The 22,705-nt window shown below is 42.7% G+C and overlaps 2 protein-coding genes across 2 annotated transcripts; both read left to right on the top strand.

Annotated features, from left to right (window-relative positions):
- Positions 1-2,476: 2,476 nt before the first annotated feature.
- Positions 2,477-14,847, top strand: pah (phenylalanine hydroxylase). The gene is made up of 13 exons (XM_071920554.2): positions 2,477-2,598; positions 3,834-3,953; positions 7,545-7,728; positions 9,109-9,197; positions 9,664-9,731; positions 10,784-10,980; positions 11,319-11,454; positions 11,551-11,620; positions 11,799-11,855; positions 12,243-12,338; positions 12,819-12,952; positions 13,064-13,179; positions 14,136-14,847. Exons 1-13 carry the CDS (start codon positions 2,527-2,529, stop codon positions 14,177-14,179), a joined length of 1,383 nt encoding a protein of 460 aa, XP_071776655.1. The 5' UTR covers positions 2,477-2,526; the 3' UTR covers positions 14,180-14,847.
- A 625-nt stretch (positions 14,848-15,472) lies between these two features.
- On the top strand, positions 15,473-20,145 carry th2 (tyrosine hydroxylase 2). Its single transcript, XM_071920553.2, has 12 exons — positions 15,473-15,709; positions 16,196-16,370; positions 16,611-16,699; positions 16,810-16,877; positions 16,982-17,032; positions 17,148-17,293; positions 18,276-18,411; positions 18,500-18,569; positions 18,660-18,716; positions 19,048-19,143; positions 19,253-19,386; positions 19,870-20,145. The coding sequence occupies exons 1-12, from the start codon at positions 15,473-15,475 to the stop codon at positions 20,027-20,029; spliced, it is 1,419 nt and encodes a 472-aa protein (XP_071776654.1). The 3' UTR covers positions 20,030-20,145.
- The last annotated feature ends 2,560 nt before the right edge of the window (positions 20,146-22,705 follow it).

Raw genomic sequence — 22,705 nt, forward strand, 5'->3', positions numbered from 1 at the left:
AAAAATATGTGGAAAGCGAGGAAGGCCGCAGCATGTTAAAGAGGTCATTCCTTAATCCTCGCAATCTATCTCATAAGGCAGCACCACTGACTCACATCTGGCTAATCACTAGTGTGAGAATGGACCTTCAGTGTCTGAATAAGACTGAGGCCCTATGCAGCGGACCATTGTAGGCCAGACTGAACCACTTCTCATGATAAACGAGCAATTGTCTCCATCACCATTAATGACGGTAAATGACGCAGTGGGGAGCTCTCCATCCACTGTACGATGTGAAGAGGACACTGAGGAACCTTGGAGCTTTACATGACATCATTGTAGACACACATGTGTGCGTCCATATGGGTTCGTCTGCAAATTGCTGACCATTGGAGACAAACGGACGACACATACAGAGGTCCATTATAAGTCCTCACTGCCAGAGAATAGTGGCTGCTACATTTACTTGCATCTGAATTCAAACAATGAATTCAGGCGGAAATGGGCAACCCAGCACTGACTATTATGCTAGTCGCCTGTGCAGCATTTTCTGAGAGTAAAACTCCATAAACATAGTTTGTCCACAGAAAATTCCATTAACATAATCAAACTCCAAACATAGCCACCATAGGCCTACTGCAGTCTACCACTGCTTATACACATAGCCAGAAGTATTATCCTAGTCTATTAAATGATCTCACTTCATTCACCATGTCACTTGTGAGCTCATCAGTGCATCAAGTGCATCATTGCCCATGAAGTCAACCAAGATAATGCTGGTCCTGTAGCTCACTAACAGTATCAGGGTTAGGGGTTCAATTCCCACTGGGGCCACCCATACAAAAATATACATATTATTATGCACTTATGCTACTGTAAGGTGCTTTGGACATAAGCGCCCATGAAATGGCATACTGTATGTTGTGCTGGAAATTCCTGATAGAGAAAAAACAAATTGGGCATCTCAGACTATTAATACTGCTGGAAATTAATCTTAACTTGTACACCATTTGATTCTTTAACATGTGGCTAGGTGGTCCAGTTGTGTGTTACTGTGCATATCGTCAAACCATTACCAAACCCACACTGCCCTCCAGTGGCATCTGTGGATTCCCCAACATCAGGTGTGGTGATGGGAGTAGTTTTCTAAACCTGAGAGTTGGAACCCTATGATGACTCCTACAGCAGATGATAGCATTTTTTTTTTTTTTTTTTAATACTGGCATCTGATTGGTCTATGGGCTGTGACATGGCCATTTTGGATGCCAGGGAACACATTTGCACATTTTTAGCTGATTATGCACGCAATCCTGTAACCGTGACAAAGGTTACTGCAGCCGATGCACTGGCTTTTAATATTAAAGCTTTGTCAGTGTTTCTCTAGGAATACCTGAATTCATTTCATTACAATCTAATAATAAAAAAAAACCCTACACGATCAATTTTTATGCTAAGGTATGGTAAGTATCACAGCCTGCCATAACCAATTGATGGCCATGGTTAAATGGGATAACATGAAATTAGATAATGCAATGCATAACGGATACAAGGAAAAGTTGAGAAACGAGCTCGGAATTTCCTGCTGAGATATACTGTAGGCTACAGTGCATAGGCTGACTTCAGCACTCTATATTCTACCTGTTGCTGAAACCACCTTGGCCGTTGATTTAATGCATTTTGGCGACACCTTGTGGCACAAAATGGTAACTTCATAGTGAAGACGCGGACCAGCGCTCTAGCTTCCAAACATTTTCATGTCAAGGCCCCCCGAATAGATACTCATTATATTTGGGTACGATTTTTGTCCTTGTTCTCTATCTGAGGGGATTTTAGTTGTTAGACCTGATTTACAGAAGTGGTCAACTGCTGATATTGCATTCTCTCTTGCCTCCCAGTGAAATAATACTGACATGATTAAAATTAATCTTCCTCATTTTGCGCGGGGACCCTGTGGAACCCTCCTCAAAGACCCGCTCAGGGCCCCCGGACCCCATTTTGCCAACCACGGCTTGAATGGTTGAATCTAGAACTTGCTGTAGCAGCTGAGGGCCTACACAGGTACTCACAAATGCACTTTTTTCTTTTTTTCCGTTTGGCATTTATTTTTGGAGTCCTCGTAAATGCAAAATGGATAGGCAGGCTGTCAATAATTAAACACATAAATAAAAACGATTAAATCAATTATTATTACTCATCAATAGGCTAATAAATGAACGCGCATTTTGCTTTAATTATGTCTGTATGATACAGTTATCAGTCGAGCAGACCGACCGGCGCTATAACACAAGCTGGGCTAAAGTTTTAGTTGAAAGCGCACATACCCAGCGGCAACCCCAACCCAGCAGCGGACAACAAGAACCAGATGTGCCATTATGGTTCTGTTTCACAACAACCCGTCCCGTGACATAGGCTACCGATGCCGAGGGGGTGTGGTGTCACGTGGCCCGACGTTAAATCAGTGAGGTTTTAACAAGAGTTGGTCAAACAAACTCCACCAAAGCTCAGAGTCCAGCATCAGGAGAGACAGATTTACCTTGAGACCAGAGGATGGACGCAGCATACAAGAGAATCAATGGAGACCATGGCCCAGATGCAGAGACAGAGTACAGTGAAACCAGGGTAAATCTAATTTTGACAATAGTGCACGAATATCTGCTTGTTATGGCATCTGTTGCATGAATTTAAAAGTTATTTTTTTTTTTTTATGAATTTCCTCATATGCATTTGGCTATTTCATCACCTCATTCATTTCCATCAGAAAAACGAAATTTACCAGCCTATGTTATGATAAAGATTGCTCAAAGAAAAAAACAAGTAACTTGTATGTCTATTCTTTCATCCTCTAATTGAAGTCATTCAGTTTTATGTAACAGCAGAATGCCAGTCATGCCCATTGTGCATACTGACATGGCATGGAATATTCTACAACAGAAAACAAAGCAGGGAATTGTAAAGATCCTCTGGTGAATAGAGGGCAACTGCAGCTGATGTTGTTCAATAGTGGACAACATGTATTGTCATGACGTATCTGGAAAACATAGCAAAGTCCCTTGTAAACGTCTCAAAAGAGGATTTCAAAATGTCAAGCTGCTGGGTAGAATGAAATTACTGACAAAATGTTTCGATGAACAGAACATGCACGCAGATATTTTTGCAGACTGGAGAAAAAACCCTGCAGCATTACTGCACGGCTCAGAGAGGAAAGGTTAAAGGCGTGAGGGCTTTGAGCTTAGGGTTAGACAAGATTAGACACCTGGAATGTATATACTGCCATGGCTTTAAATCACAATTATCTATGCATGCACACACACATCTCAAGATCCAAACTCAAATCAAACAGCCATACGTAAAATAAACCGATATCAAAAACATTAGAATATCTTTGCCCTTGACTGAAGAATTGCAGCTGAGGCGTTTGAAGGCTTGGTATGCCTCCACAGGTTTGTTTGAGGTGAGCAGATTGTACAACGCACACTCAGCTGCCAGGGAGAGCAGCGAGCAACATGTGTTTGTTATTCACGGTGATCACAGGGAGAGAGAGAGTGACGATGGTTCATTTTAGGAGAGCATAGCTTTTTGCCACTGACTCTGTTTCACAAACAGCTGACTACTGCAGCCACAGGATATGAGATATATTCCTCTGAAAAATACCACTTGGGTTATAAAATTGCCCGGAGCGCAGATGGAAAGACATTCCATTTCCCTATGCTTGTGAAAAAGAGATTGAAAATGGATCCTCCCTTGCAGATAAATGGTAGATGAAAGTGTTGCACACGCCTCTGAACCTTCATTTTTCTTTCCTAAAATGTGCACTAGCTCATCGCATTCACAGCTCTCTCCCACCTCTGTTGCAGAGGAGAAGAGGCTCCATGTACTTGGAGGAGGAGACCAACAACAAGTCGGGTGTGCTCTCCTGCTTCTTCTCCCTGAAAGAGGAGGTTGGAGCATTAGCCAAGGCCCTTAGGCTCTTCGAGGTAATCCTGCCTTCTCCACCGATAACACACACACACACACACACATGCACTCACCCCTCCCCTCACTCTTTGTTATTTTTTATGCTTCTTTTATAAGCAAATAGCCCAAGACCCCTAATGAAGCATCTTGTACCATCTGGCGGCCAGCAGACAGCTTTATCGCTAACTGTATGTCAGTGCTAATGACTTTAACATGAAGAACAATGAGACCGAACTTTATTACCTGCCATTCATCAGTGCCAGAGCTCACATAAGAGCAGCATGTAGGGCATCACCCCGCATTAGCAAGACCCTCTGTCTCTTCTTCCTTCCCAGACCATGGAGGAATTTGCAAGGTATGTTAACACATCGCATAAGGGAGTCTGGTCTGATTTAGTCCCAGGCGAAAAACCCCCTGATCATCATTGTTCAGGACGGTCAAGGACGTGTGGCTGGTGGGGGCATGCTGCACCTTAGGGCTTACTACACACACACACACACACACACACACACACACACACACACACACACACCTCCCGCAGTAAAAAACAGAGGATGGAGGAGTGTTAATGCAGTGGTAGTGTGCTCTGTTCATCTTGGGATAACTACTCCTTGACTATGTGTGGTTGAAATAATGGCCTTTTCTCCATAGGTACCCATAGGTTCTCCGCTAACAATGACTAAACAACCCTATCTCCATTGCTTAAGATGCAATTTTGAACCGTGTTTAAGTCAAAGGGATCCACAAGATAACCACATTCTAATAATGAAATAGCTTAACTATAAATGGGCTGACAGTGTAAAACATTACGGTCTGACCCAAACAGATGGGCACGATGAGACGAAGATCGAGCTTTATTCAAAGTTACTGATTAACATTAAACAAAACAAAAGTTGCAGAATTAGAGCGTTTCCTGCAAATGCTTGAGGTATTAATACATTACAGAGATACAGCCCACGTTTTACTAGAAGTAGTTATTGCTCTGAATTCTTGGCAGACTCTGAATGCTGTTTAGGCTGGTGGGGAATCAGAGGAACATGCTGCAATGATCTATGGGTGTTTTACACAACAGACTGTGGGCATGGCTTTTACTGACCCCTTTACTGAAAGATTCTAAACAAACTGAGCTTGTGCTAACATCCTTATCTGGGATGTCTATGTATCAGTTGTGTGCAAACATGACAGGTGGCTCTTTGATCCACTAGCCCAGCTCCTGCTATTCTGTTTGTGAAATAGTCAAACATTGGACTGGATGTGACCCAGCCTGCCCCAAATAATGCCCTACATTACTGGCAGTGAAATGATTGGTCAGTGTATCAACACACATGCTGTTTTCATTGTCATTTATTGACTTAAACTGACTACGTGCAGCGCTGCATGGAGTCAACGCTGATTGGCAGCACCTCCATCATTCAACCTTCAACGCCTATGTGATATCAAAGTTCGAGTTTGATGTCCTTGCATGCAAAACAGTTGGAAATGCGTCGCACTGTGACAATACAGCTGGAGTGCAAAACAGTCTAAGATCTTTTTCTCAGCCTTGTGAATTTCTGGGGGTGGAGATGTGGGTGGTTGCCTCCGATCAATACCAAGTATCTGCCAAGTGCTGCTCTCCAAATGCAGCTGTAAACATCAGGATCCTCTCTGAACCTATGAGCTCCCACTTCCCAGATCCACCCCCTGCTCCACCCCCCTCCCTTGTCCAGTCATTCCTCTCCTCTCCGACTTTTGTATAAAACAGGCCAAATACCCCCCAAACCATCAACACAACCCTTTAACCCTAGAAAGACTGCAGTGTAAATGACAATACATGTTGGTCAGAATATGGTCATACTGATAGTCTCATAAAACAAAACTTTAAAGGTGTCATGCCTCTCCCTCAATTTTCCTGTACTCTTTCAAGAAGATCTGAAAAATTGAAAATGACAGCTCTGTAGCACCATGTGCTAACGTTTAATTGAGCATCTTGCATGCTCATTTTCTTCTCGAATGCGACTCCACATTTCAAAAACACTATTCCAAGTCAAAAATGTGGAATTGATCCCCATTAGAATGTGTAATCTTGGTATTTACAATGCGAGGGGTCCTGTAAAGTCACATTCTAAAACTGCTTCCCTGTTTATCCGCCTGGGACTCAAGCACATGTGACACAGCGGTGTGGCTGTCATGTGAGGAGCCGGTTCCTGTCATCTGTAAGCCTTTCATGGCCCGGCTGAGACCTTGAACCCTTGGCAACAGAAGGGTTAATGTCACCGACACCCTACTTTCAAGGTGGAGTGACGTCCCTGAAGGGTACAGAAATCTGCCAAAACTGGCCCCTGCATCCCTACATGGTTCAGGGCCAGCGTTGGCTATGTTAAGCTGCGGCAGGCTCTCTCATTAACACACATGTAAAAGAATCTCTCTGAAATGGGAATACCACTGAATACAGCTGATTTTCTGAGGATCATGATACATTTTCTGTTTCGGAAGTGATAGCATTACCATAGTATAAAACTTATTGGGCTGTAGAAGCTTATTTGGATTGAAACTGCATGAGTTCATCAGTCTCCTGTTCATCGTTGGTATATAGACTACATATTTTTTATGATCTTACATATTGGAGACTTGGCTTTCTAGTTTCTAACTATGGAAATCAGTTGTTCATATTCATAAATGTTGACGATTGAGGTGTCTCATATCATAAAACACAAAATTGTTCAATAGTTGAGGATTTGAATTGTAAACTGAGTGGTATTCCCCTTTGATATGTACCGAAACATACAGTAAACTTGCTGACAATGAGCAGCGCATCATTTTATGGTCAGTCAGTCTGTCAGATGACAACTAGTAGTGGGGGGTGGTCACTGATTTTGTAATTACAGGGGGGGTGCAGGACCACATGGCCCCCAGATAGTTGCGATGGGTGGAATAGGATCCAGATGGAAGAAAAGAGAGACCGCCTGCTGCTCAGGCCCACCTCTTTACTTGGCCTATGGCAAGGAGAGAACACTCCACTCCCTCTCCCTCCCCAAAGTTACATAAACAAAAACACATTTTTGATCATAATTACCCCATTAAAGATAGTCATGCCTTCTGGCACCAGCCAGAGCTTCTCAGCATTGTGAATTATTAAAAAGGATTCATGTGCAGACTGGTGAACTGTGTCCAGAAAAATTGGAATCCTGGAAACATCCCAACGGTTTTGTGTTCATGCTCCTGAATGAGAAATGTTGACGGGATGATTTATTTGAAAGTTGCACTAAACCGCTACAATACATTCTGAATGCCTTTACTATGCTAGAATATTCTGGCTGTCAGAGTGTCAGTTTGCTCAGGGCGAGTTCAAGGCAGCTCTGACCCCAGGTCATGGTGGACTCCACAAAGTCTGACAAATAGCCATCGCTTCAGTAACCATGCAACACCCTCTAGTGGTGGAACAAAGGCAATGTTGCACCTTCTCAAAATACTATCAAAAAGCTTTCTCTCTGTTTACCACATAGATGTTTATCTTACATACTTGTATTTTTATGCTTGACTTAAATAAAGAGACCTCTCTTTTAAAATACCAACAAAGGTCAACTCAAGTGTCATCATGGTCCTCTCCGCTCCCCTGCCTCTGTGTGTTGCAGGAGAAGGGCATCAACCTGACGCACATTGAGTCCCGTCCGTCGCGGATGAACAAAGAGGAGTTTGAGTTCTTCATCAGTGTGGACTCCACCTGCTCCCAGGCCCTGGATGAGGTCATTGACGGCTTACGTACACAAATCAGCGGACACGTGCATGAGCTCTCACGCAACAAACAGAAGGACACAGGTGTGTGTGTGTGTGTGTGTGTGTGTGCAATCAGAGGACATTAACCCGAACAAGATAAACATGAATCCTGAAAATTAGGAAACATGAAATGTGTACAAATGTTTATGCCGCCATGTTGTGAGAGGAGACTTTACAGATTGAAGTCAGTGATCATAGAACTGTGGTTTTAAATATGATAAATGTCAGTTGGGTTTGGCAAGCCCATGTCAGTCCAAATGTGATCTTGCCGTTTTTATCATTATAATAGAGAGCAAAGATTAAACAAAAATCTCCAGAAATCAAGCTGATAGTGTGATGACCTACGACTAATAATTTATCATATTTACCAAATAATAACATCTTGTCAGTCATCAGTCATTGCTCCACTTTGTCCCCTGAAATTTAGTCAAAATAAGTTTGGAAGATTTGGTGTCAAATATTAGATTGTAAAATATTAGGGACCTTCAGGTTTCGTGAACTGACGCCCCTGTAATTGATTCATCTAAATAATCACATAATATGGAGACAAATACAGTCATTTATCAAGTGAGTGGAGCGCTGGGTGGTGCATTATGAATTGCCCCTCCAGACTGTGTAATGGACGACCAGCGTCGCCGCTGAGACTGATGGCCTGTCTCCCACATCTAGACCCTTTATTAGTTGTTTCCAGAATGACATTAGTTTAGTTACTGAGGACCAACAGGCCCGGCAGGAACAGAGGAGCTCTGTGTCCCGGTCCCAGACTAACACTGGCGGGGGGACCATGCCAAGGTCATGGCGGGCTGAGACGGACGGGGCCACCATGGATCCTCCTCTGACCCCGGTGTAGCCATTGTGGGCTGCTGGTCAGGGTCAAGTGGACGATATTTATGGCCTGTTTTGGAGACGGCCTGTTTATAGAGGAGCCTGGCGGGGCCCTATTGTTCCCCCAGGCCTCAGGCTGGACCACACTGCACAAATGCAGATTAATGATGGGACCCCAGTGTTTTCGACTGTCATAAATCCACATGAACAAGCAGATGACCCCCGCTCACTGTTCTGTTGAGTGTCAAAATGCCACTCTGGCACAAAAAATGCCATGGGCAAATCTTCATCGTCCACATCATCATCATCCACATCAATATCAATTTGTGCCGTACTCATTTACATCAGTCGAGAATTATTACTGGACACCAACACAAGGCAGTGGAGAGGGGCACAGAGATAAAGAGACAGGAGACAAACCTATCCATGACAGTGCCAGATGCTCTAGAAAGACATTTGTTGCACTGTTTGTTGCAACTATTCGAAATGTGTAAATCGTCCAAGCTCTGGGAAGTCTTTGTAGATTTGCCTGATTAAATAAATGTTAAATAAAATAAATATCTATAGTGATATTGATGGTATATTTTTACTCGCCAGTCCCATGGTTCCCTAACGACATCCAGGACTTGGACCGCTTCGCCAACCAGATTCTGAGTTACGGCTCCGAGCTGGATGCTGATCACCCAGTAAGGACTGACTCATCCATCACTGTCTGTTTGCAACATCCTGTATTTGTGTGTGTGTGTTTGTGTGCGTGCATTTGTGTGAATGTGTGTCCACTCACGCCTACATGTTTTATGAAAGACAGAGCTGCAGAGATGACAGGCCCCACTCTGCCGTCTATTCTAATGGAAACTATCTAGACACACAAATTGATGTCATTGCTTTAATTGAGCCCCTATAATTATAGATAATTGCTCCCTTTTGCCACCGCCATTAAAGCGAAATGTATTCATCATAAGCTGAAAAACACTCTACAAAGGCTTCATTTGAATATGTATTTGCGTGCTCTTATTAGAGACGGAGTGCATAATGCTGTCAAAGGCCACAGGGTTTAGCCTTAGCGGAGGATTTCCACTCTTTGATTTAGTTGTGAGTGTACAGGCTCCGATCATGAGATCTAACATGGCTTCCCTTTGTGTTTGTGCCCAGGGCTTCACAGACCCAGTGTACAGAGCCCGCAGGAAGGAGTTTGCGGACATTGCCTACAACTACAGACAGTAACTAGCCTTAAAAATGCTTTTTTCTTAACTCTTCGTTCTTTGTTTCTCTGTCTCACAAGTTTGGAGAAAAGGTATGGAGGGAAAAGACCTATATTCAAGGGACTAGTACAGCTCATTTCCCCGCTTTACCTTCTATTGAAAATTATCATAAATAAATGGGGAGAAATTATAGGGGGGTAGTGGTGGATTTAAAGCTCCTGTCTTTGTGTGCATAATTGAGACGTATTATTCACAGGCACTACAAAGAGCGGCAAGCCCAATGAAACGCCCACTGAGGAGGTGCACATTTACATAGCTGTGTAACACTGTGATATGGACAAATAATGAAGTGACGCTGTGGTTGCCCACTCCCCATTTCTCTGTTACCCTCAGAGTCCTGACTTCGTATCTGTGTGTATGTACATGTGTGTGTAAGACAAGATTAAAATTTCATGAGCCACAAGTGGGGAAATTTCGTTGTTGCAGCAACAAAAAGTAATAGCATACAGCAGGGGAAATATGAATATAAACATAAAAAATCAACAAAAAATTCAACACGTTAATGTGCCAGCTCATCTGCAGCGAATGTACAGAAATATGTCCAGATAGGAAAAACAGTGCAGCAACTGTCTAGATTAGTCCAGATCATGCAAAAAGAATGCAAAAAGCTATCTAGGGTAGTTCAGGTATAGACAGTGCAGGTGTCCTACCTAGTTGACTGAGACTGGGGCCACTTGGACAGGAATTATTGTACTATTATTATTGATGGCTGTCGGCACAAAAGAGCACCTAAAGCACTGTGTTGCACCTTGGGGTGCTGAGGAGGAGGCTGAAGGTGCTCTGTAGCTGCATCAGCTCACCATAGAAAGGAGAGTTGGGAGGTGTTGTCTAAGACGGCATGTAGATGGGGTGGGTCGCCATCCTTTAAGGAGCTACTAACCCACCTGAACAAATTTCATTAGTCTGGGTTTTCAATGGACAGTTTCAGTGTCCCATGATGGTCTGAATGATGTTTCAGAGGCTTTTCCACTGTGAGTAAAATCCTGACTAAAATTCTGCGTTTGTCCCAGTGGCCAGGTCATCCCCAGAGTGGAGTACACAGAGGAGGAAAAGGCCACGTGGGGCACGGTGTTCAAGGAGCTGAAAACCCTGTACCCGACGCACGCCTGCCGCGAGCACAACCGGGTCTTCCCCCTGCTGGAGCAGTACTGCGGCTACAGGCAGGACAACATCCCCCAGCTGGAGGACATCTCCCGCTTCCTGCAGTGTAAGTGAAGGGGGGGTGATGTTTTTTATCCTATTATTTTTGCTGTTAAATTGTTTTTACCTTCTTTATCTTACCTTGTGCCTTCTTTTTTTTTACTTGCTAGAATTTATTTTATGAGTATGAGTCATCCAGCTCTAGATATGGCATCATAGAGTATATGTTCATTCATTCCATTTTGGGAGCCCCTGTGGCGCGCTTGTGACAGTGGGAAGCAGGGCTTGTCCAAATGCCCTACTTCCTATTCATCTTTCTCTCTCTCTCTCCAAATCCATAACCGCCCACGTACAACGACACGACACACTCACCCCTTCTTCCATCCGTCCCTCCCTCTGCCGCAGCGTGCACGGGCTTCCGGCTTCGCCCTGTGGCCGGCCTGCTGTCGTCCCGGGACTTCCTGGCCGGGCTCGCCTTCCGCGTCTTCCATTCCACGCAGTACATTCGCCACGGCTCCAAGCCCATGTACACACCCGAGCCGTGAGTGTCACGTCTAACCTCAATCTGGCGAAAGAAGAAGAAATACATAATGTGTGTGATTATAAGAAGGTAGAGTCAGTTCTGTTTCTGCTGCAGGGACATCTGCCACGAGCTGCTGGGACACGTTCCTCTGTTTGCTGACCCTAGCTTTGCCCAGTTCTCACAGGTAATTAAGTGTCTTACGAGAGCAGAAGCATATAAAATAGCTGCTTTATGCAATGATCCTGTATCCTAACTGTATAGAACAATATTATCTCCAAGCATGCTATTAGGATAAGATACTATCTTTAGATTCATTGTATGTAACCTTTTGTCTCTTGTGTCTTTGATTCTGCTCTCTATAGGAAATTGGTCTAGCATCCCTTGGTGCCCCCGATGAGTACATTGAGAAACTTGCCACGGTAAGTACTGTGTACAAGAAGAACAATTTGATGAATTAATCAGTTAATTACAGACAGATAATTTCTAATTCTGGTACACTCCATTGATCTAGGCTCACATTAATAAAGTATCTCGGCATTTCGGGATGGGTTTGTTTTTTATCTCAGTCTGACTAACACAGACTACAGTAGGGATTCCCAAACTTTTTCATGTCAAGGATCCCCAAATAGATACACAATAGGCCGCAAGCTATTTGGTGAAACTTTGATATGAGATATGATTAAAATCCCCCAGTAGAGAGAAAACAGTGGAAACCTTTTATCGGAATAGTCACTCTTATATATTATCTTATTGTGCTAATTTGTTGGAAATGAAATACTGTTATGAACCCTCATGTCTGTCTTCAGGTCTACTGGTTCACTGTGGAGTTTGGCCTGTGTAAGCAAGGCTCCGAGATCAAGGCTTATGGAGCCGGCTTGCTCTCATCATTTGGAGAGCTGCAGGTAAGAGGGGGACAATTCAAGTGTTTGAGTTAAAAAAAAAAGAATCTGCACATTCATTCCAATCACAGTCAATGTAGTCCACCTTGCCCGCCTCCTACTGACCACCCATCTGCTGTTATAACACATTCACCTTGTTGCACAAGCAGAGCTGAGCAGGCAGTGGGTTAGTGGGTCCACTCGGACTCGAGTTAAATGTGTCACTGGGTGACTCTGCCCGGCGGGGAGTGGGTAAGTGGTTCACTTGTGAACCGGGGGCAGAGGGAAGATGAATACTCCGCTACCGAGGTCACAAGTTACATCAGCCGCTGTCAGCAGAGGATGTGCACTCTGCCAAGTCACATCAGCAGCAGCGACTCAAGCTGAGCCCTGAATCATGATGCTGCACTTCCTGTTTACCGACAAGCGTGACGGGAATAGAGAATCTCATTGAGAAATTGAAATCCAGCAGGATTATCCTTATCCTTTTACGCTGTTTTCCAGTACTGCTTGACAGACAAGCCCCAGCTCCAGGCCTTCGACCCGGAGAAGACCAGCCTCCAGAAATACCCGATCACAGAATTCCAGCCTGTGTACTTTGTCGCTGAGAGCTTCGAGGACGCCAAAGAGAGAGTCAGGTACAAATAAGCGTTTTGTCTTTTTAATTGATATGAATTTCTCTTCTTTGTTGAGTTAACTTATAGCCTAATATACAGACCTTGTTGACATTAATGTCTCTCTGCCTACAGGAAATTTGCAGCCACCATCCCCAGGCCTTTCACAGTGCGCTACAACGCCTACACCCAGAGTATCGAAGTGCTGGATAACACCCAGCAGCTCAGAAACCTGGCTGACAGCATCAGTAGTATGTGGCACATTCACCAGTTCACCCCCTAGATCAATACATTTGAGTGGACAGTCCACTCTCCAGTCCACCATTTCAATTAGTTTTGTCAGATAGTTAAAGAACTAAACTGACCTTTTGGGAGTTTGGCTCTTTGGTCACCTTACCCAATATCTGATGAGAGGATTGACACCAAAATCATCTCTGTGTCTCTGGTAGATAGCTCTGTCTAGTGCACATGCTAACACTTTAGCATACAGCATGCTAACTAATCCTAGGCGACTAGCATTAACCTAAAGGTGAGAAAATGAGAGCATGTATTCGTTCTAAGGCTGGATGGTCAGTTAAGTTTAAAGCCACGTGTCTAAACCCGGGTAAAATAGACATAAAATTCAACAAAAAATGTGCTTTCAATGGCAGAAGATCTCTCTTCCTGCAAAACTTTGAGCATAACTTGTTTTTCGTTTACACAAGAAGTGAGCAAAGTTAGCCACACAGACGTCACTAATGATGGAGATTGAGATTTTGTTTTCAGAAGTTATGAATCTCCAGGCCATAAAATGAAAACCAATACCAACTTTGGATTACTAAAGGATTTATCTTCACACATTTAGGATATTGTATAGGCTATGCTAAAGCGTTAGCATGCGCACCAGACAGAGCTATCTAACTGACTGTTGTAGTCCTATAAGATTAAGGTGAAAGACAGCATACACAGCAAATTTTGTGTTGATTTGAAAGTGTTGATTTTTACACTCTCAGAGTTAATTTGCAGTAATTTGCTGTGGCATGAGTCAGATTTCAAACCCATGTAGTCACAACTATTAGCCAGACAGCCACCAGGACATCACAAGTATTGATACAATTTTACTGATATGCTCCTCATTTGAATGGAAAGGTTAATTTGAAATGTATTTTAGGAACTTTTTTAGATTTTTTTTTTTACTTTAATAATCTGATTTTCTGCTTTATTTCAGGTGAGATAGGGATACTGTGCAATGCCCTGCGGAAACTGGAGTAACTGGACATGGTGTTTGAGCCGATGCACACAAGACAGAATCTCTCATTTCTTGACAGAAACTGTCATTTGTTTATTGGACTGCTGTCCTCCTGCAGTTATGCTTAGCATGCTTGTCAATTAGCTTCCTCTGTATTAAAAAAGAAAATGCAAGTCATATATCAAATAATGACAATATTACTGTAATCCCATTAGTAGGAAACTGTATATTTTAGTCAAGTGAATAATATGTAGCCTGTTACTCTCAATAATTATGCAAAATAATAACCAGTGTTTGGTGTAATAGCTAAAGATCATTGTACATATTACATTGCTGCAAACATTAATCTTCTATTAAGATATATTTTTCATAAGGAGGTGATTTAATCAGAAACATCTATTCAATAACCTATAAATTTATTTAAAGCTAAAAGCTCATTGATAAGTTACTTTATTTTTAAATACAACAGCAAGTGTTTAGGAGAATATCTAACTTTGCATCCACTGGCAACATGATACCACACTAGTAGAAGGGAACAAATGCTGTAATCTGCCTTTTTTTCTACCCATTTTAAACCTAGAAACATATCGCAGAGGTAATTTTTTTCCACCAGCCTTCATTGCAACCACTTAGCTAAATTTAATGTTTTGTATGCATTAAATGTTTTGTAATTGATGTGACAAATAAATATCTCCTCTCTTGTATCTGCTTCTCTATTACTCTCTATTATTCTCTATTATTTCATATAGGTCTATACAAATTCTCTAAATATTAATATTATATAGAATGTAGTAGGCTATTAACATTGTAGAGAAATTATAAATTAGTTAATATTGAATGTCGAATTTAATTGACTAGGCTACGTGATGGAAACAATAATTTATAATTTTTCAAAACACTGAAGCACTAAAATGAATAATAGCAGTATCCACAAGGCCTTTGAAAAAACACTTTTTTCCACAATAAACAGGATTATGAAACATAGCATAATTAGGCCAGTGAATGACCTGTTTTGATCGAACTCATGTCTGACATAACAAAATTTCGATCCCGACTATAGTTTCCATGCAATCACTGCTAAAGTGGGCTATTTTCTTCTCCTAACACCATGCTATTTTTGTTCCATAAACAGAATGCAATATCATGACGCAAAACGGCCCTAAAAAATCAGACGCACGTATCTGCGCAACTCATTTCCATAAAGAATTCAAGACGGCACGGTATTTAAACCTGTCCACCGCGCGGATGGCACAGCCACCGACGCACTTTGTTCTTCCCACACCTTGAGGACAGCGCGCAGCCGACAGAGACCCTAAATGAAGACGGAGAGCGGGGTGCAAAATGTGCCATTTACTGGTAGGAAGCAGAGTCTCATCGAGGACGCGCGGAAGGAGCGCAGCAGCGGCTCCTGCTCCTGCTCCTCGCCGGGGCCCTCGAGGTGCGGAGACGGCTTCGTGTTTGAGGAGAAGGACGGCAGAGTCACGCTGAACATCCTGTTCGCCCTCAGCAGTGAGAAGAATGCGGGATTCTTCAAAACTGGGAAAATATTTGAGGTGAACAAAACATGCGTGTCTGGTTTAGAATTGTTAAAAAAATATTTAAAATTGAATAAAAAAAATCAAAAATCAAGGGCGTCAATTCAGTAAACCCGTATTGGCAAAGTCCCTCTGATAGCATTTGACACCAAAACTTCCAAACCTGCTTATTATTATTATCATATATAGGCTATATTATTAGATTTGGCTATTTGCTCAAGGGAATATTGGTCCTGAATGCTGCCCTGGTGTCATTTTTGGATATTAGGCTACTTCCAAATAGATTTCAATTTTGCCTGATCTTTAGGCTATAATGATAAAAACTTAAAGATCAAATATGAACCCACTGTGCCCAGGTAATAGGCCAGTCCTGCACCTTGCCATACCTAAATGACACTCATACAGAAAAAACATCTCAGGAAAGCTTAGATTAGGATGAATGAAGGGTTTTTTTTTTTTTTTTTTTGGAGAGTTGACATCCTTCCCATCCTTTTTCCTCTTCAGACGTTTGAAGCTAAACTTCTGCATATTGAAAGTCGACCCGGGAAGAAGTCGAAGAACAGCACGACGGACCTGGAGTTCTTCATGAAGTGTGAGGTGCACAGCTCCGACCTGGACATTTTCATCAACTCACTGAAGAGAGTGGCCGACGATGTCCGCACAATCCCAGAGGAAAAAGGCAAATACACCATGTTGTTATTAGAATTCTGTTAAACTTATTACTTGGACTTAGAATTTAGAATTAGTGTGACTTAATATTAGGAAATTTTAATTGACAGTAATATCATGTGATGTTATCAGGTCTGATATTCATTCATTCAGTGAATGCTTGTTCTTCTTTTCATTACCATTACCATAGGATAATGTGTAATAAGGCCTATTACAAAAATCCTAATAAATTTTTTTTCTTGTGTTACAGTTCCCTGGTTTCCCAGACAGATAAAAGACTTGGACAGATGCAACCTGTTAATAACAAAATTTGATCCGGACATGGACCAGGAGCATCCAGTGAGTGTTTACATTTTAAGCTGCAAAACATCATGGTTTTACTCTCTGCTACTATATAATATTTTATAGATTAGTGTACATACTTATTTGCCACACATCTCTTTTTGCAGGGATTCAGTGATCCAGAATACAGAAAAAGGAGGGCTTTCATTTCTGAGCTCGCCTTCAACTACAAACAGTGAGTCACTACACAAAATAAATCTCGGCAAGTCCATCGGCATTCACCTTTATTAAGCAATGTCAAATTATTTTTTATGAACGCATGGATTGTGTTTGTCATAGGGGGGACCCGCTGCCCAGAGTGGAGTACACAGCAGAAGAAGTATCCACATGGTGAGACTGAACTACATAGTCCTACACATTATAGATGATGCGGATGCATGGTGGAGGATGATGATGCCACCAGAAGGCATGAGGATGTGACGATGTGGTGTTGTCATGTTAAAAGGAGGGAGGTGTACCAGAGGCTGCGGAGCATCTACTCCAGCCTGGCCTGCAGGCAGTTCCTGGACGGTCTGCAGCAGCTGGAGAGAGAGTGTGGCTACGGAGAGGACAGCATCCCTCAGCTCCGAGAGGTGTCTGCCTTCCTAAAAGGTGAGGGAGAGAGACAAAATGACAATCGAAGGCTTACAAGCTTTAAAATATAAATAAAAGTTCAAAATTGTAACAAAGATGAATACTTTCAAACAGAATCATGCTGGAAAAACATCCTGTAAATGAGAGGTTTTGTTTTATTGTTTTGGTGTGCGACTGACTTTTTGACATTTTGATTCATTTTGTTCTGTGAAATTATATCTGTAAATATTGTATACATGCAGAGTTTGGTATAAAAATGCATTCCATTACAGTTACTAGTTACATCATCAAAATTGTAATCAGTAACATAATCTAAGGGATTACGAAAACTCAGTAATGTATTCTGATTCCTTTCAGATTACTTTGCCATGTTTGAGATATAAAGGTACAGATAAGGAAACATGAAAAATTACAAAAAATTCTGGAAATTTCAGGTTTGCATACAAACCCAAATTTTCTTTTGTGTCACATTTTATAAAGACGTAGAACACCTGCCTCTATTTAAATGAAAACATAAATACAAATATTCCCCTAAGAAATCCTCTAATTTTTCACATGTATTTGTAATCAGAATACATTAATTTTATTTAGATAATATAACCGAATAGTTACATTTTTGTATTTAGAGTAATGTCGTTACAAATATTCCATTACTATCCAACCCTGTATGCATATATGAACTTGCTGTTACTTATAATTAATATACATAACTGCTTTGGCAACACAAGCAGCCTATACTTGTCATGCTAATAAAGCCATTCTTATTCTGATAGAGAGAGAGGGAAGGGAGGGGGGTGAGAGACAGAGGCACAGATAGAGAAAGACTTACCAAACTAACCATAATGATTCTGTATGTTTGTGTACGTGCAAAGTAAAGACCATGAAACCAATGTGATCACACACAGTGCACCAGTGCATATTGATGCTTCTATTCCCTATGCTTCCTTTGAAGTGCGTCTCAGTGTGTTTGAGTGCCGCTGCCCTCTCTGTCCGTCTCCAGAGAAAACAGGCTTCCAGCTGCGGCCAGTAGCCGGCCTGCTGTCGGCCAGAGACTTCCTGGCCAGTTTGGCCTTCAGGGTGTTTCAGTGCACCCAGTACATCCGCCACTCCTCGGCACCCATGCACTCCCCTGAGCCGTGAGTCACCCTAACATTCGGGATCCATCTCAGTTTGTATTCAGCAGCTTTGCCTTTCATTCACTTTCCGCTCAATCTACTCCCACAGAGACTGCTGTCATGAACTGCTCGGCCATATTCCCATGCTGGCAGATAAAGAATTTGCCCAGTTCTCCCAGGTAACTGCACTGCGCGTTTGTCTTTTCTTCTTCTTTGATTTAGCATAGCGGATGTAATCTAGTTGTATTAATTTTAACACTCACCACCAGGAGATTGGACTTGCCTCGCTTGGAGTATCAGATGAAGACATCGAGAAACTGTCAACAGTAAGAGTCTTATTTGTACTCTCAAAATTAGACATAACATTTTTTTTCTACAAACTTCATTGAAGTTGAATTAAAAAACAGACAGTCATGCACATGTAGTCTATTAGCCTAAAAGGTGAAAAACATCACAATAGGGGAAAATAAATCAATTTCAACTGCTTACTCATCTAAATATCTAAGGGAAACACAGGTTCTCTTCAATTGGTGCAAGTAATGGATCTTTAATGCCATCTAGTGACAAAAGTAGATGACTGCACATTGTGTTTCAGCACCTTCTCCTCCAGAGAGACTTTGACCATCTGCTCCTCTCTTGTTGTCCTCTCCCTCGCAGCTGTATTGGTTTACCGTGGAGTTTGGACTCTGTAAGCAGAATGGAGCAGTGAAAGCTTACGGTGCTGGACTCCTGTCCTCCTACGGAGAGCTGGTTGTGAGTTTCTTTCCTGTCTTCACACAGGCAGAAACATTTTGCTACAGTATGTGTTCTCCTTCATATCCCACTTACCTGGTATAGTGACAGCCTTTGACCTGTCTTCCAGTATGCCCTGTCCAACGAGCCCGAGTACAAGCCCTTCAACCCGGAGGAGACTGCAGTCCAGCCTTATCAGGACCAAACCTACCAGCCTGTTTACTTTGTGTCTGAGAGCTTCGAGGATGCCAAGATTAAGCTGAGGTACATACTGATGAGCACATCATCGCTGTTGGGTGAAAACCTCATATCTTTTCAGGAACTAACAAAAACAGCCTTGTTTTAAGCTTGATCACCATTTACTTTTGAGTTTATCCAATGAGGTTTTGAAAGGGTTTCATAGAATTTTCCCATAGAGAACCATGTAATCCCTCAAGTGAAGTTACATGAAAATCATCAAAATTGGAGTTTGCACACAGGTTTGCACATAACAGGCGATATACAAATCTAGAGGATCCTCTGTAAAAGTGTTCCTATTTTGTCAGTCAAGGTCTTAAACTGCCTTCTACCCTTCAAAAGTATAATTTGTTTTAATCTGGCACTGCCAATCCTTTTGTAAAGTGAGTTTTTTCCAAACAGAGGATATCTAATCATGGAATAAAACATGTTATATGAATGCACACCTTAGCTTACACATAATGACATGGGCATCTTTATGTATACTAAGCAATCCACCCGCTCCCACAGGAGGTACTCTGCAACAATCAAGCGTCCCTTCTCGGTGCGCTACGACCCGTTTACCTGCAGCATGGAGGTTTTGGATCAGCCCAGTAAGATCCAGAACGCCCTGAGCCAGATGAGAGAGGACCTGAAGATCCTTCACAGTGCCTTGGAGAAGCTGGGCTGATGCTAAGGCCATAAGCAGAAGAAGTCAGGCAGACCGAGACATGCAAGCACAAGGCTGGACGTTTGGCCCATGTAAATCCACTATGATGAACGACATGTGAAAAACACTGAAAATCACAAGATAGATACAATTATGAGGTTCATGATGTACCGTAGGGCCATTCAGTGGTATGTATAATGTATTGTACAATGTAATGCGAAAAGAATGTAAAAAGAAATAAACATATTTATTTTCAAGAAGATCTCAAAAGGATATAATTGCAAAAGGAAAATGAGTGAGTGAAGTGAGTGAATGACACTGACAGATAACATGGAAAGTTACAGAAAAAGGAAAAAATGTAGCCATTCTGCAGAAAAAATACTGAGGAGAGAAAGGGAGAGAATCCAGTGTTTTTGTGTTTCAAGGAAACGGAGAAGAGAGCAGAGGTGATGAATAAAGAGGCGTTGCTCTGCCATGCTCGCCACCATGAAGAACGAGAGAGAGAGAGAAAGAGAGAGAGACTGGAGAGAGAGAGAGACTGGACCACTACAATATAGGGCTTGCAGGCCATTTTCTAGCTTCTAATTCCAAACCAACTATTTCCATTTGGAAAATTCTTGGAACCCATTTATCTTCATGTGTTATTAAGCAAAGGGAAGGAGCTAATTATGAATGATTTAAGTATCATGTTCCCTCTGCTGGTCAAGGCCGGAGCCAGCATTGAGGCCCAGCACATCGGTAGGGCCAGGTCACCGGGACCTCACAGTAGACCACAGCACGGTCAGTAAGGCTGCACTGCTGACAGATGCTCTTCTGTCTTCTCTCTCTCTTTATTTCTTTTTCGCCGTATGAGTGGAGAATTTGGCCCTCGCGCAGTTGAGGGGCGTCCAGCGCTTGATCTCCATATCGGCGACAATGCGTGTCAGAGTCATGTGCGTCGAAGCCTTGAGCAGACAAATCACCCCCATCTGCAGGACTCATAAAGCATCGTGACGAACACGGTGGCTGGCAAAGCCTCCGCTCGGCCACCTTGTGTGGGAGGCCTTCCCTTCCCATAATTCCGCTGTACAGTAAATCAAGCCTGCGCCGGCCTCCCAGGGAAACCCAAGCCTCTCTGTTTGCGGAGTAGAGAAAATTGTGTGTGGAGAAAGAGCGCGGGTGGAGAGAGGGAGAAAGAGAGCGGGGGAAAGAGTGATCTACTGCTTGACTGGTGTGCAGAAACGCACACACACATCCACGCTCTCCAACCAGAAGTCAAACACTTAATAATTTCTAGTATCTCATTCTACATCCAGCACACTGAAATCCACAAATCCCCATGAAACCGCTGCCAGGATCCAAATCTGCTGAGCCCTAAACAAAAGCAGGTTGCCATGGCGACAAGATGACTAGTAAGGGATCCAGCTAGATTCTTGTGCCTTGCATACTCGCCGCAAATCCCAAACGCTGTATCATCCTGCCTCCAACCATAAGTGTTTCCTTTGTTGATGTCATGGCCATCCCTACCTTGGCTTGGATACCTCCTCCAGGCTGGGAGCAGGGTCATGAGGTTCATTGTGTCCTCAGGCTGAGAACTCATAAAAGGAAGATATGCAAGTAAATCCGGTGATTTCTAACACTTTTGGCACCAACATGCAGCTGCCACAAAGTGAGTCTACTGCATCAACTGTGCAGATGATCGATGAATTGTACTACACAGCCAGTGATGATGGAGTGCTTTTTGACGGACTTTTTGTACTCATCAAGATCAACATAATCACTTCATTCTGGGAAAGCATTGCACAACAAACCTGCCACGAGATTAAATCAAAGTCCTAGCCTCAAAGAGTTCTAATCTCTTTCTTTGTTTCTCCTCTCCTCATTATTTTTATTTGCTCTCCTCTCCTTGAGCCCTGGCTTTAGTTGGCAGCGCCATAGAAGAATTAGTCGAAGAGGAGGAGATTAGGAGAAAGTGGTGAAGAGTTTAAGACTGTCTGATCTCGCTTTGATCCGTTTCACAGTTTGTTATCACACCACACACCGCCGCGAGAGATCAAACTGTTTTGCGAGGCACAATGGCTTCATTCAGTTTATATCAAAGGTAACATGAAGGTCCGTGGCAGTGACATCTGAGGAGGTGTTTCCCAGAAGAAAATGGGAAAAAGTTGATTTGTAAAAGAAAGAAAAACCCTCCAAGATGGATCATATGATGAAGCAATTATGCCAATGTCTTCACAGATAAGATGGAATGAAATCTCAATGCTATTCTACTCATTGACCATCAGATGGTGTCCTTGAGTCATTGTGATTTGTAAAGACACTGTTGATCAAGAGATTCATGACTCATGTTTCTGAGAAAGTGTTGTCTCAGTTAGCAATTCCAATGCCCTCTAAAATAGGTTTTTATACCCTCTGGAAAATGTTCAGTGTGTGTGGACAGATGAAAATGGCAGCTTCTTGCCCCGACGTCGATGTCTCTGTGTTTCATGCAGCTGCTCCAGCACCACTTGTTCCTAGCACAGCAAACGCAGAGTGGAGACCACATTGGACTTGTTCAAACAAAAAGAGTGGACCAGGAGAGCGGTAGCATGTTATGATTGTGGATGGTGGTTTATGTGTCCTGTCCAAGAAATACACAGGGTTGACGAAACGGTTTGAAAGAGTAGAGGTCTCTATGCCCTGTACCTGCCCCGTTCTGTCGCACAGAGCCATCACTGC

This window comes from Centroberyx gerrardi, chromosome 24, assembly GCF_048128805.1.
Source record: "Centroberyx gerrardi isolate f3 chromosome 24, fCenGer3.hap1.cur.20231027, whole genome shotgun sequence".
Lineage (NCBI taxonomy): Eukaryota > Metazoa > Chordata > Actinopteri > Beryciformes > Berycidae > Centroberyx > Centroberyx gerrardi.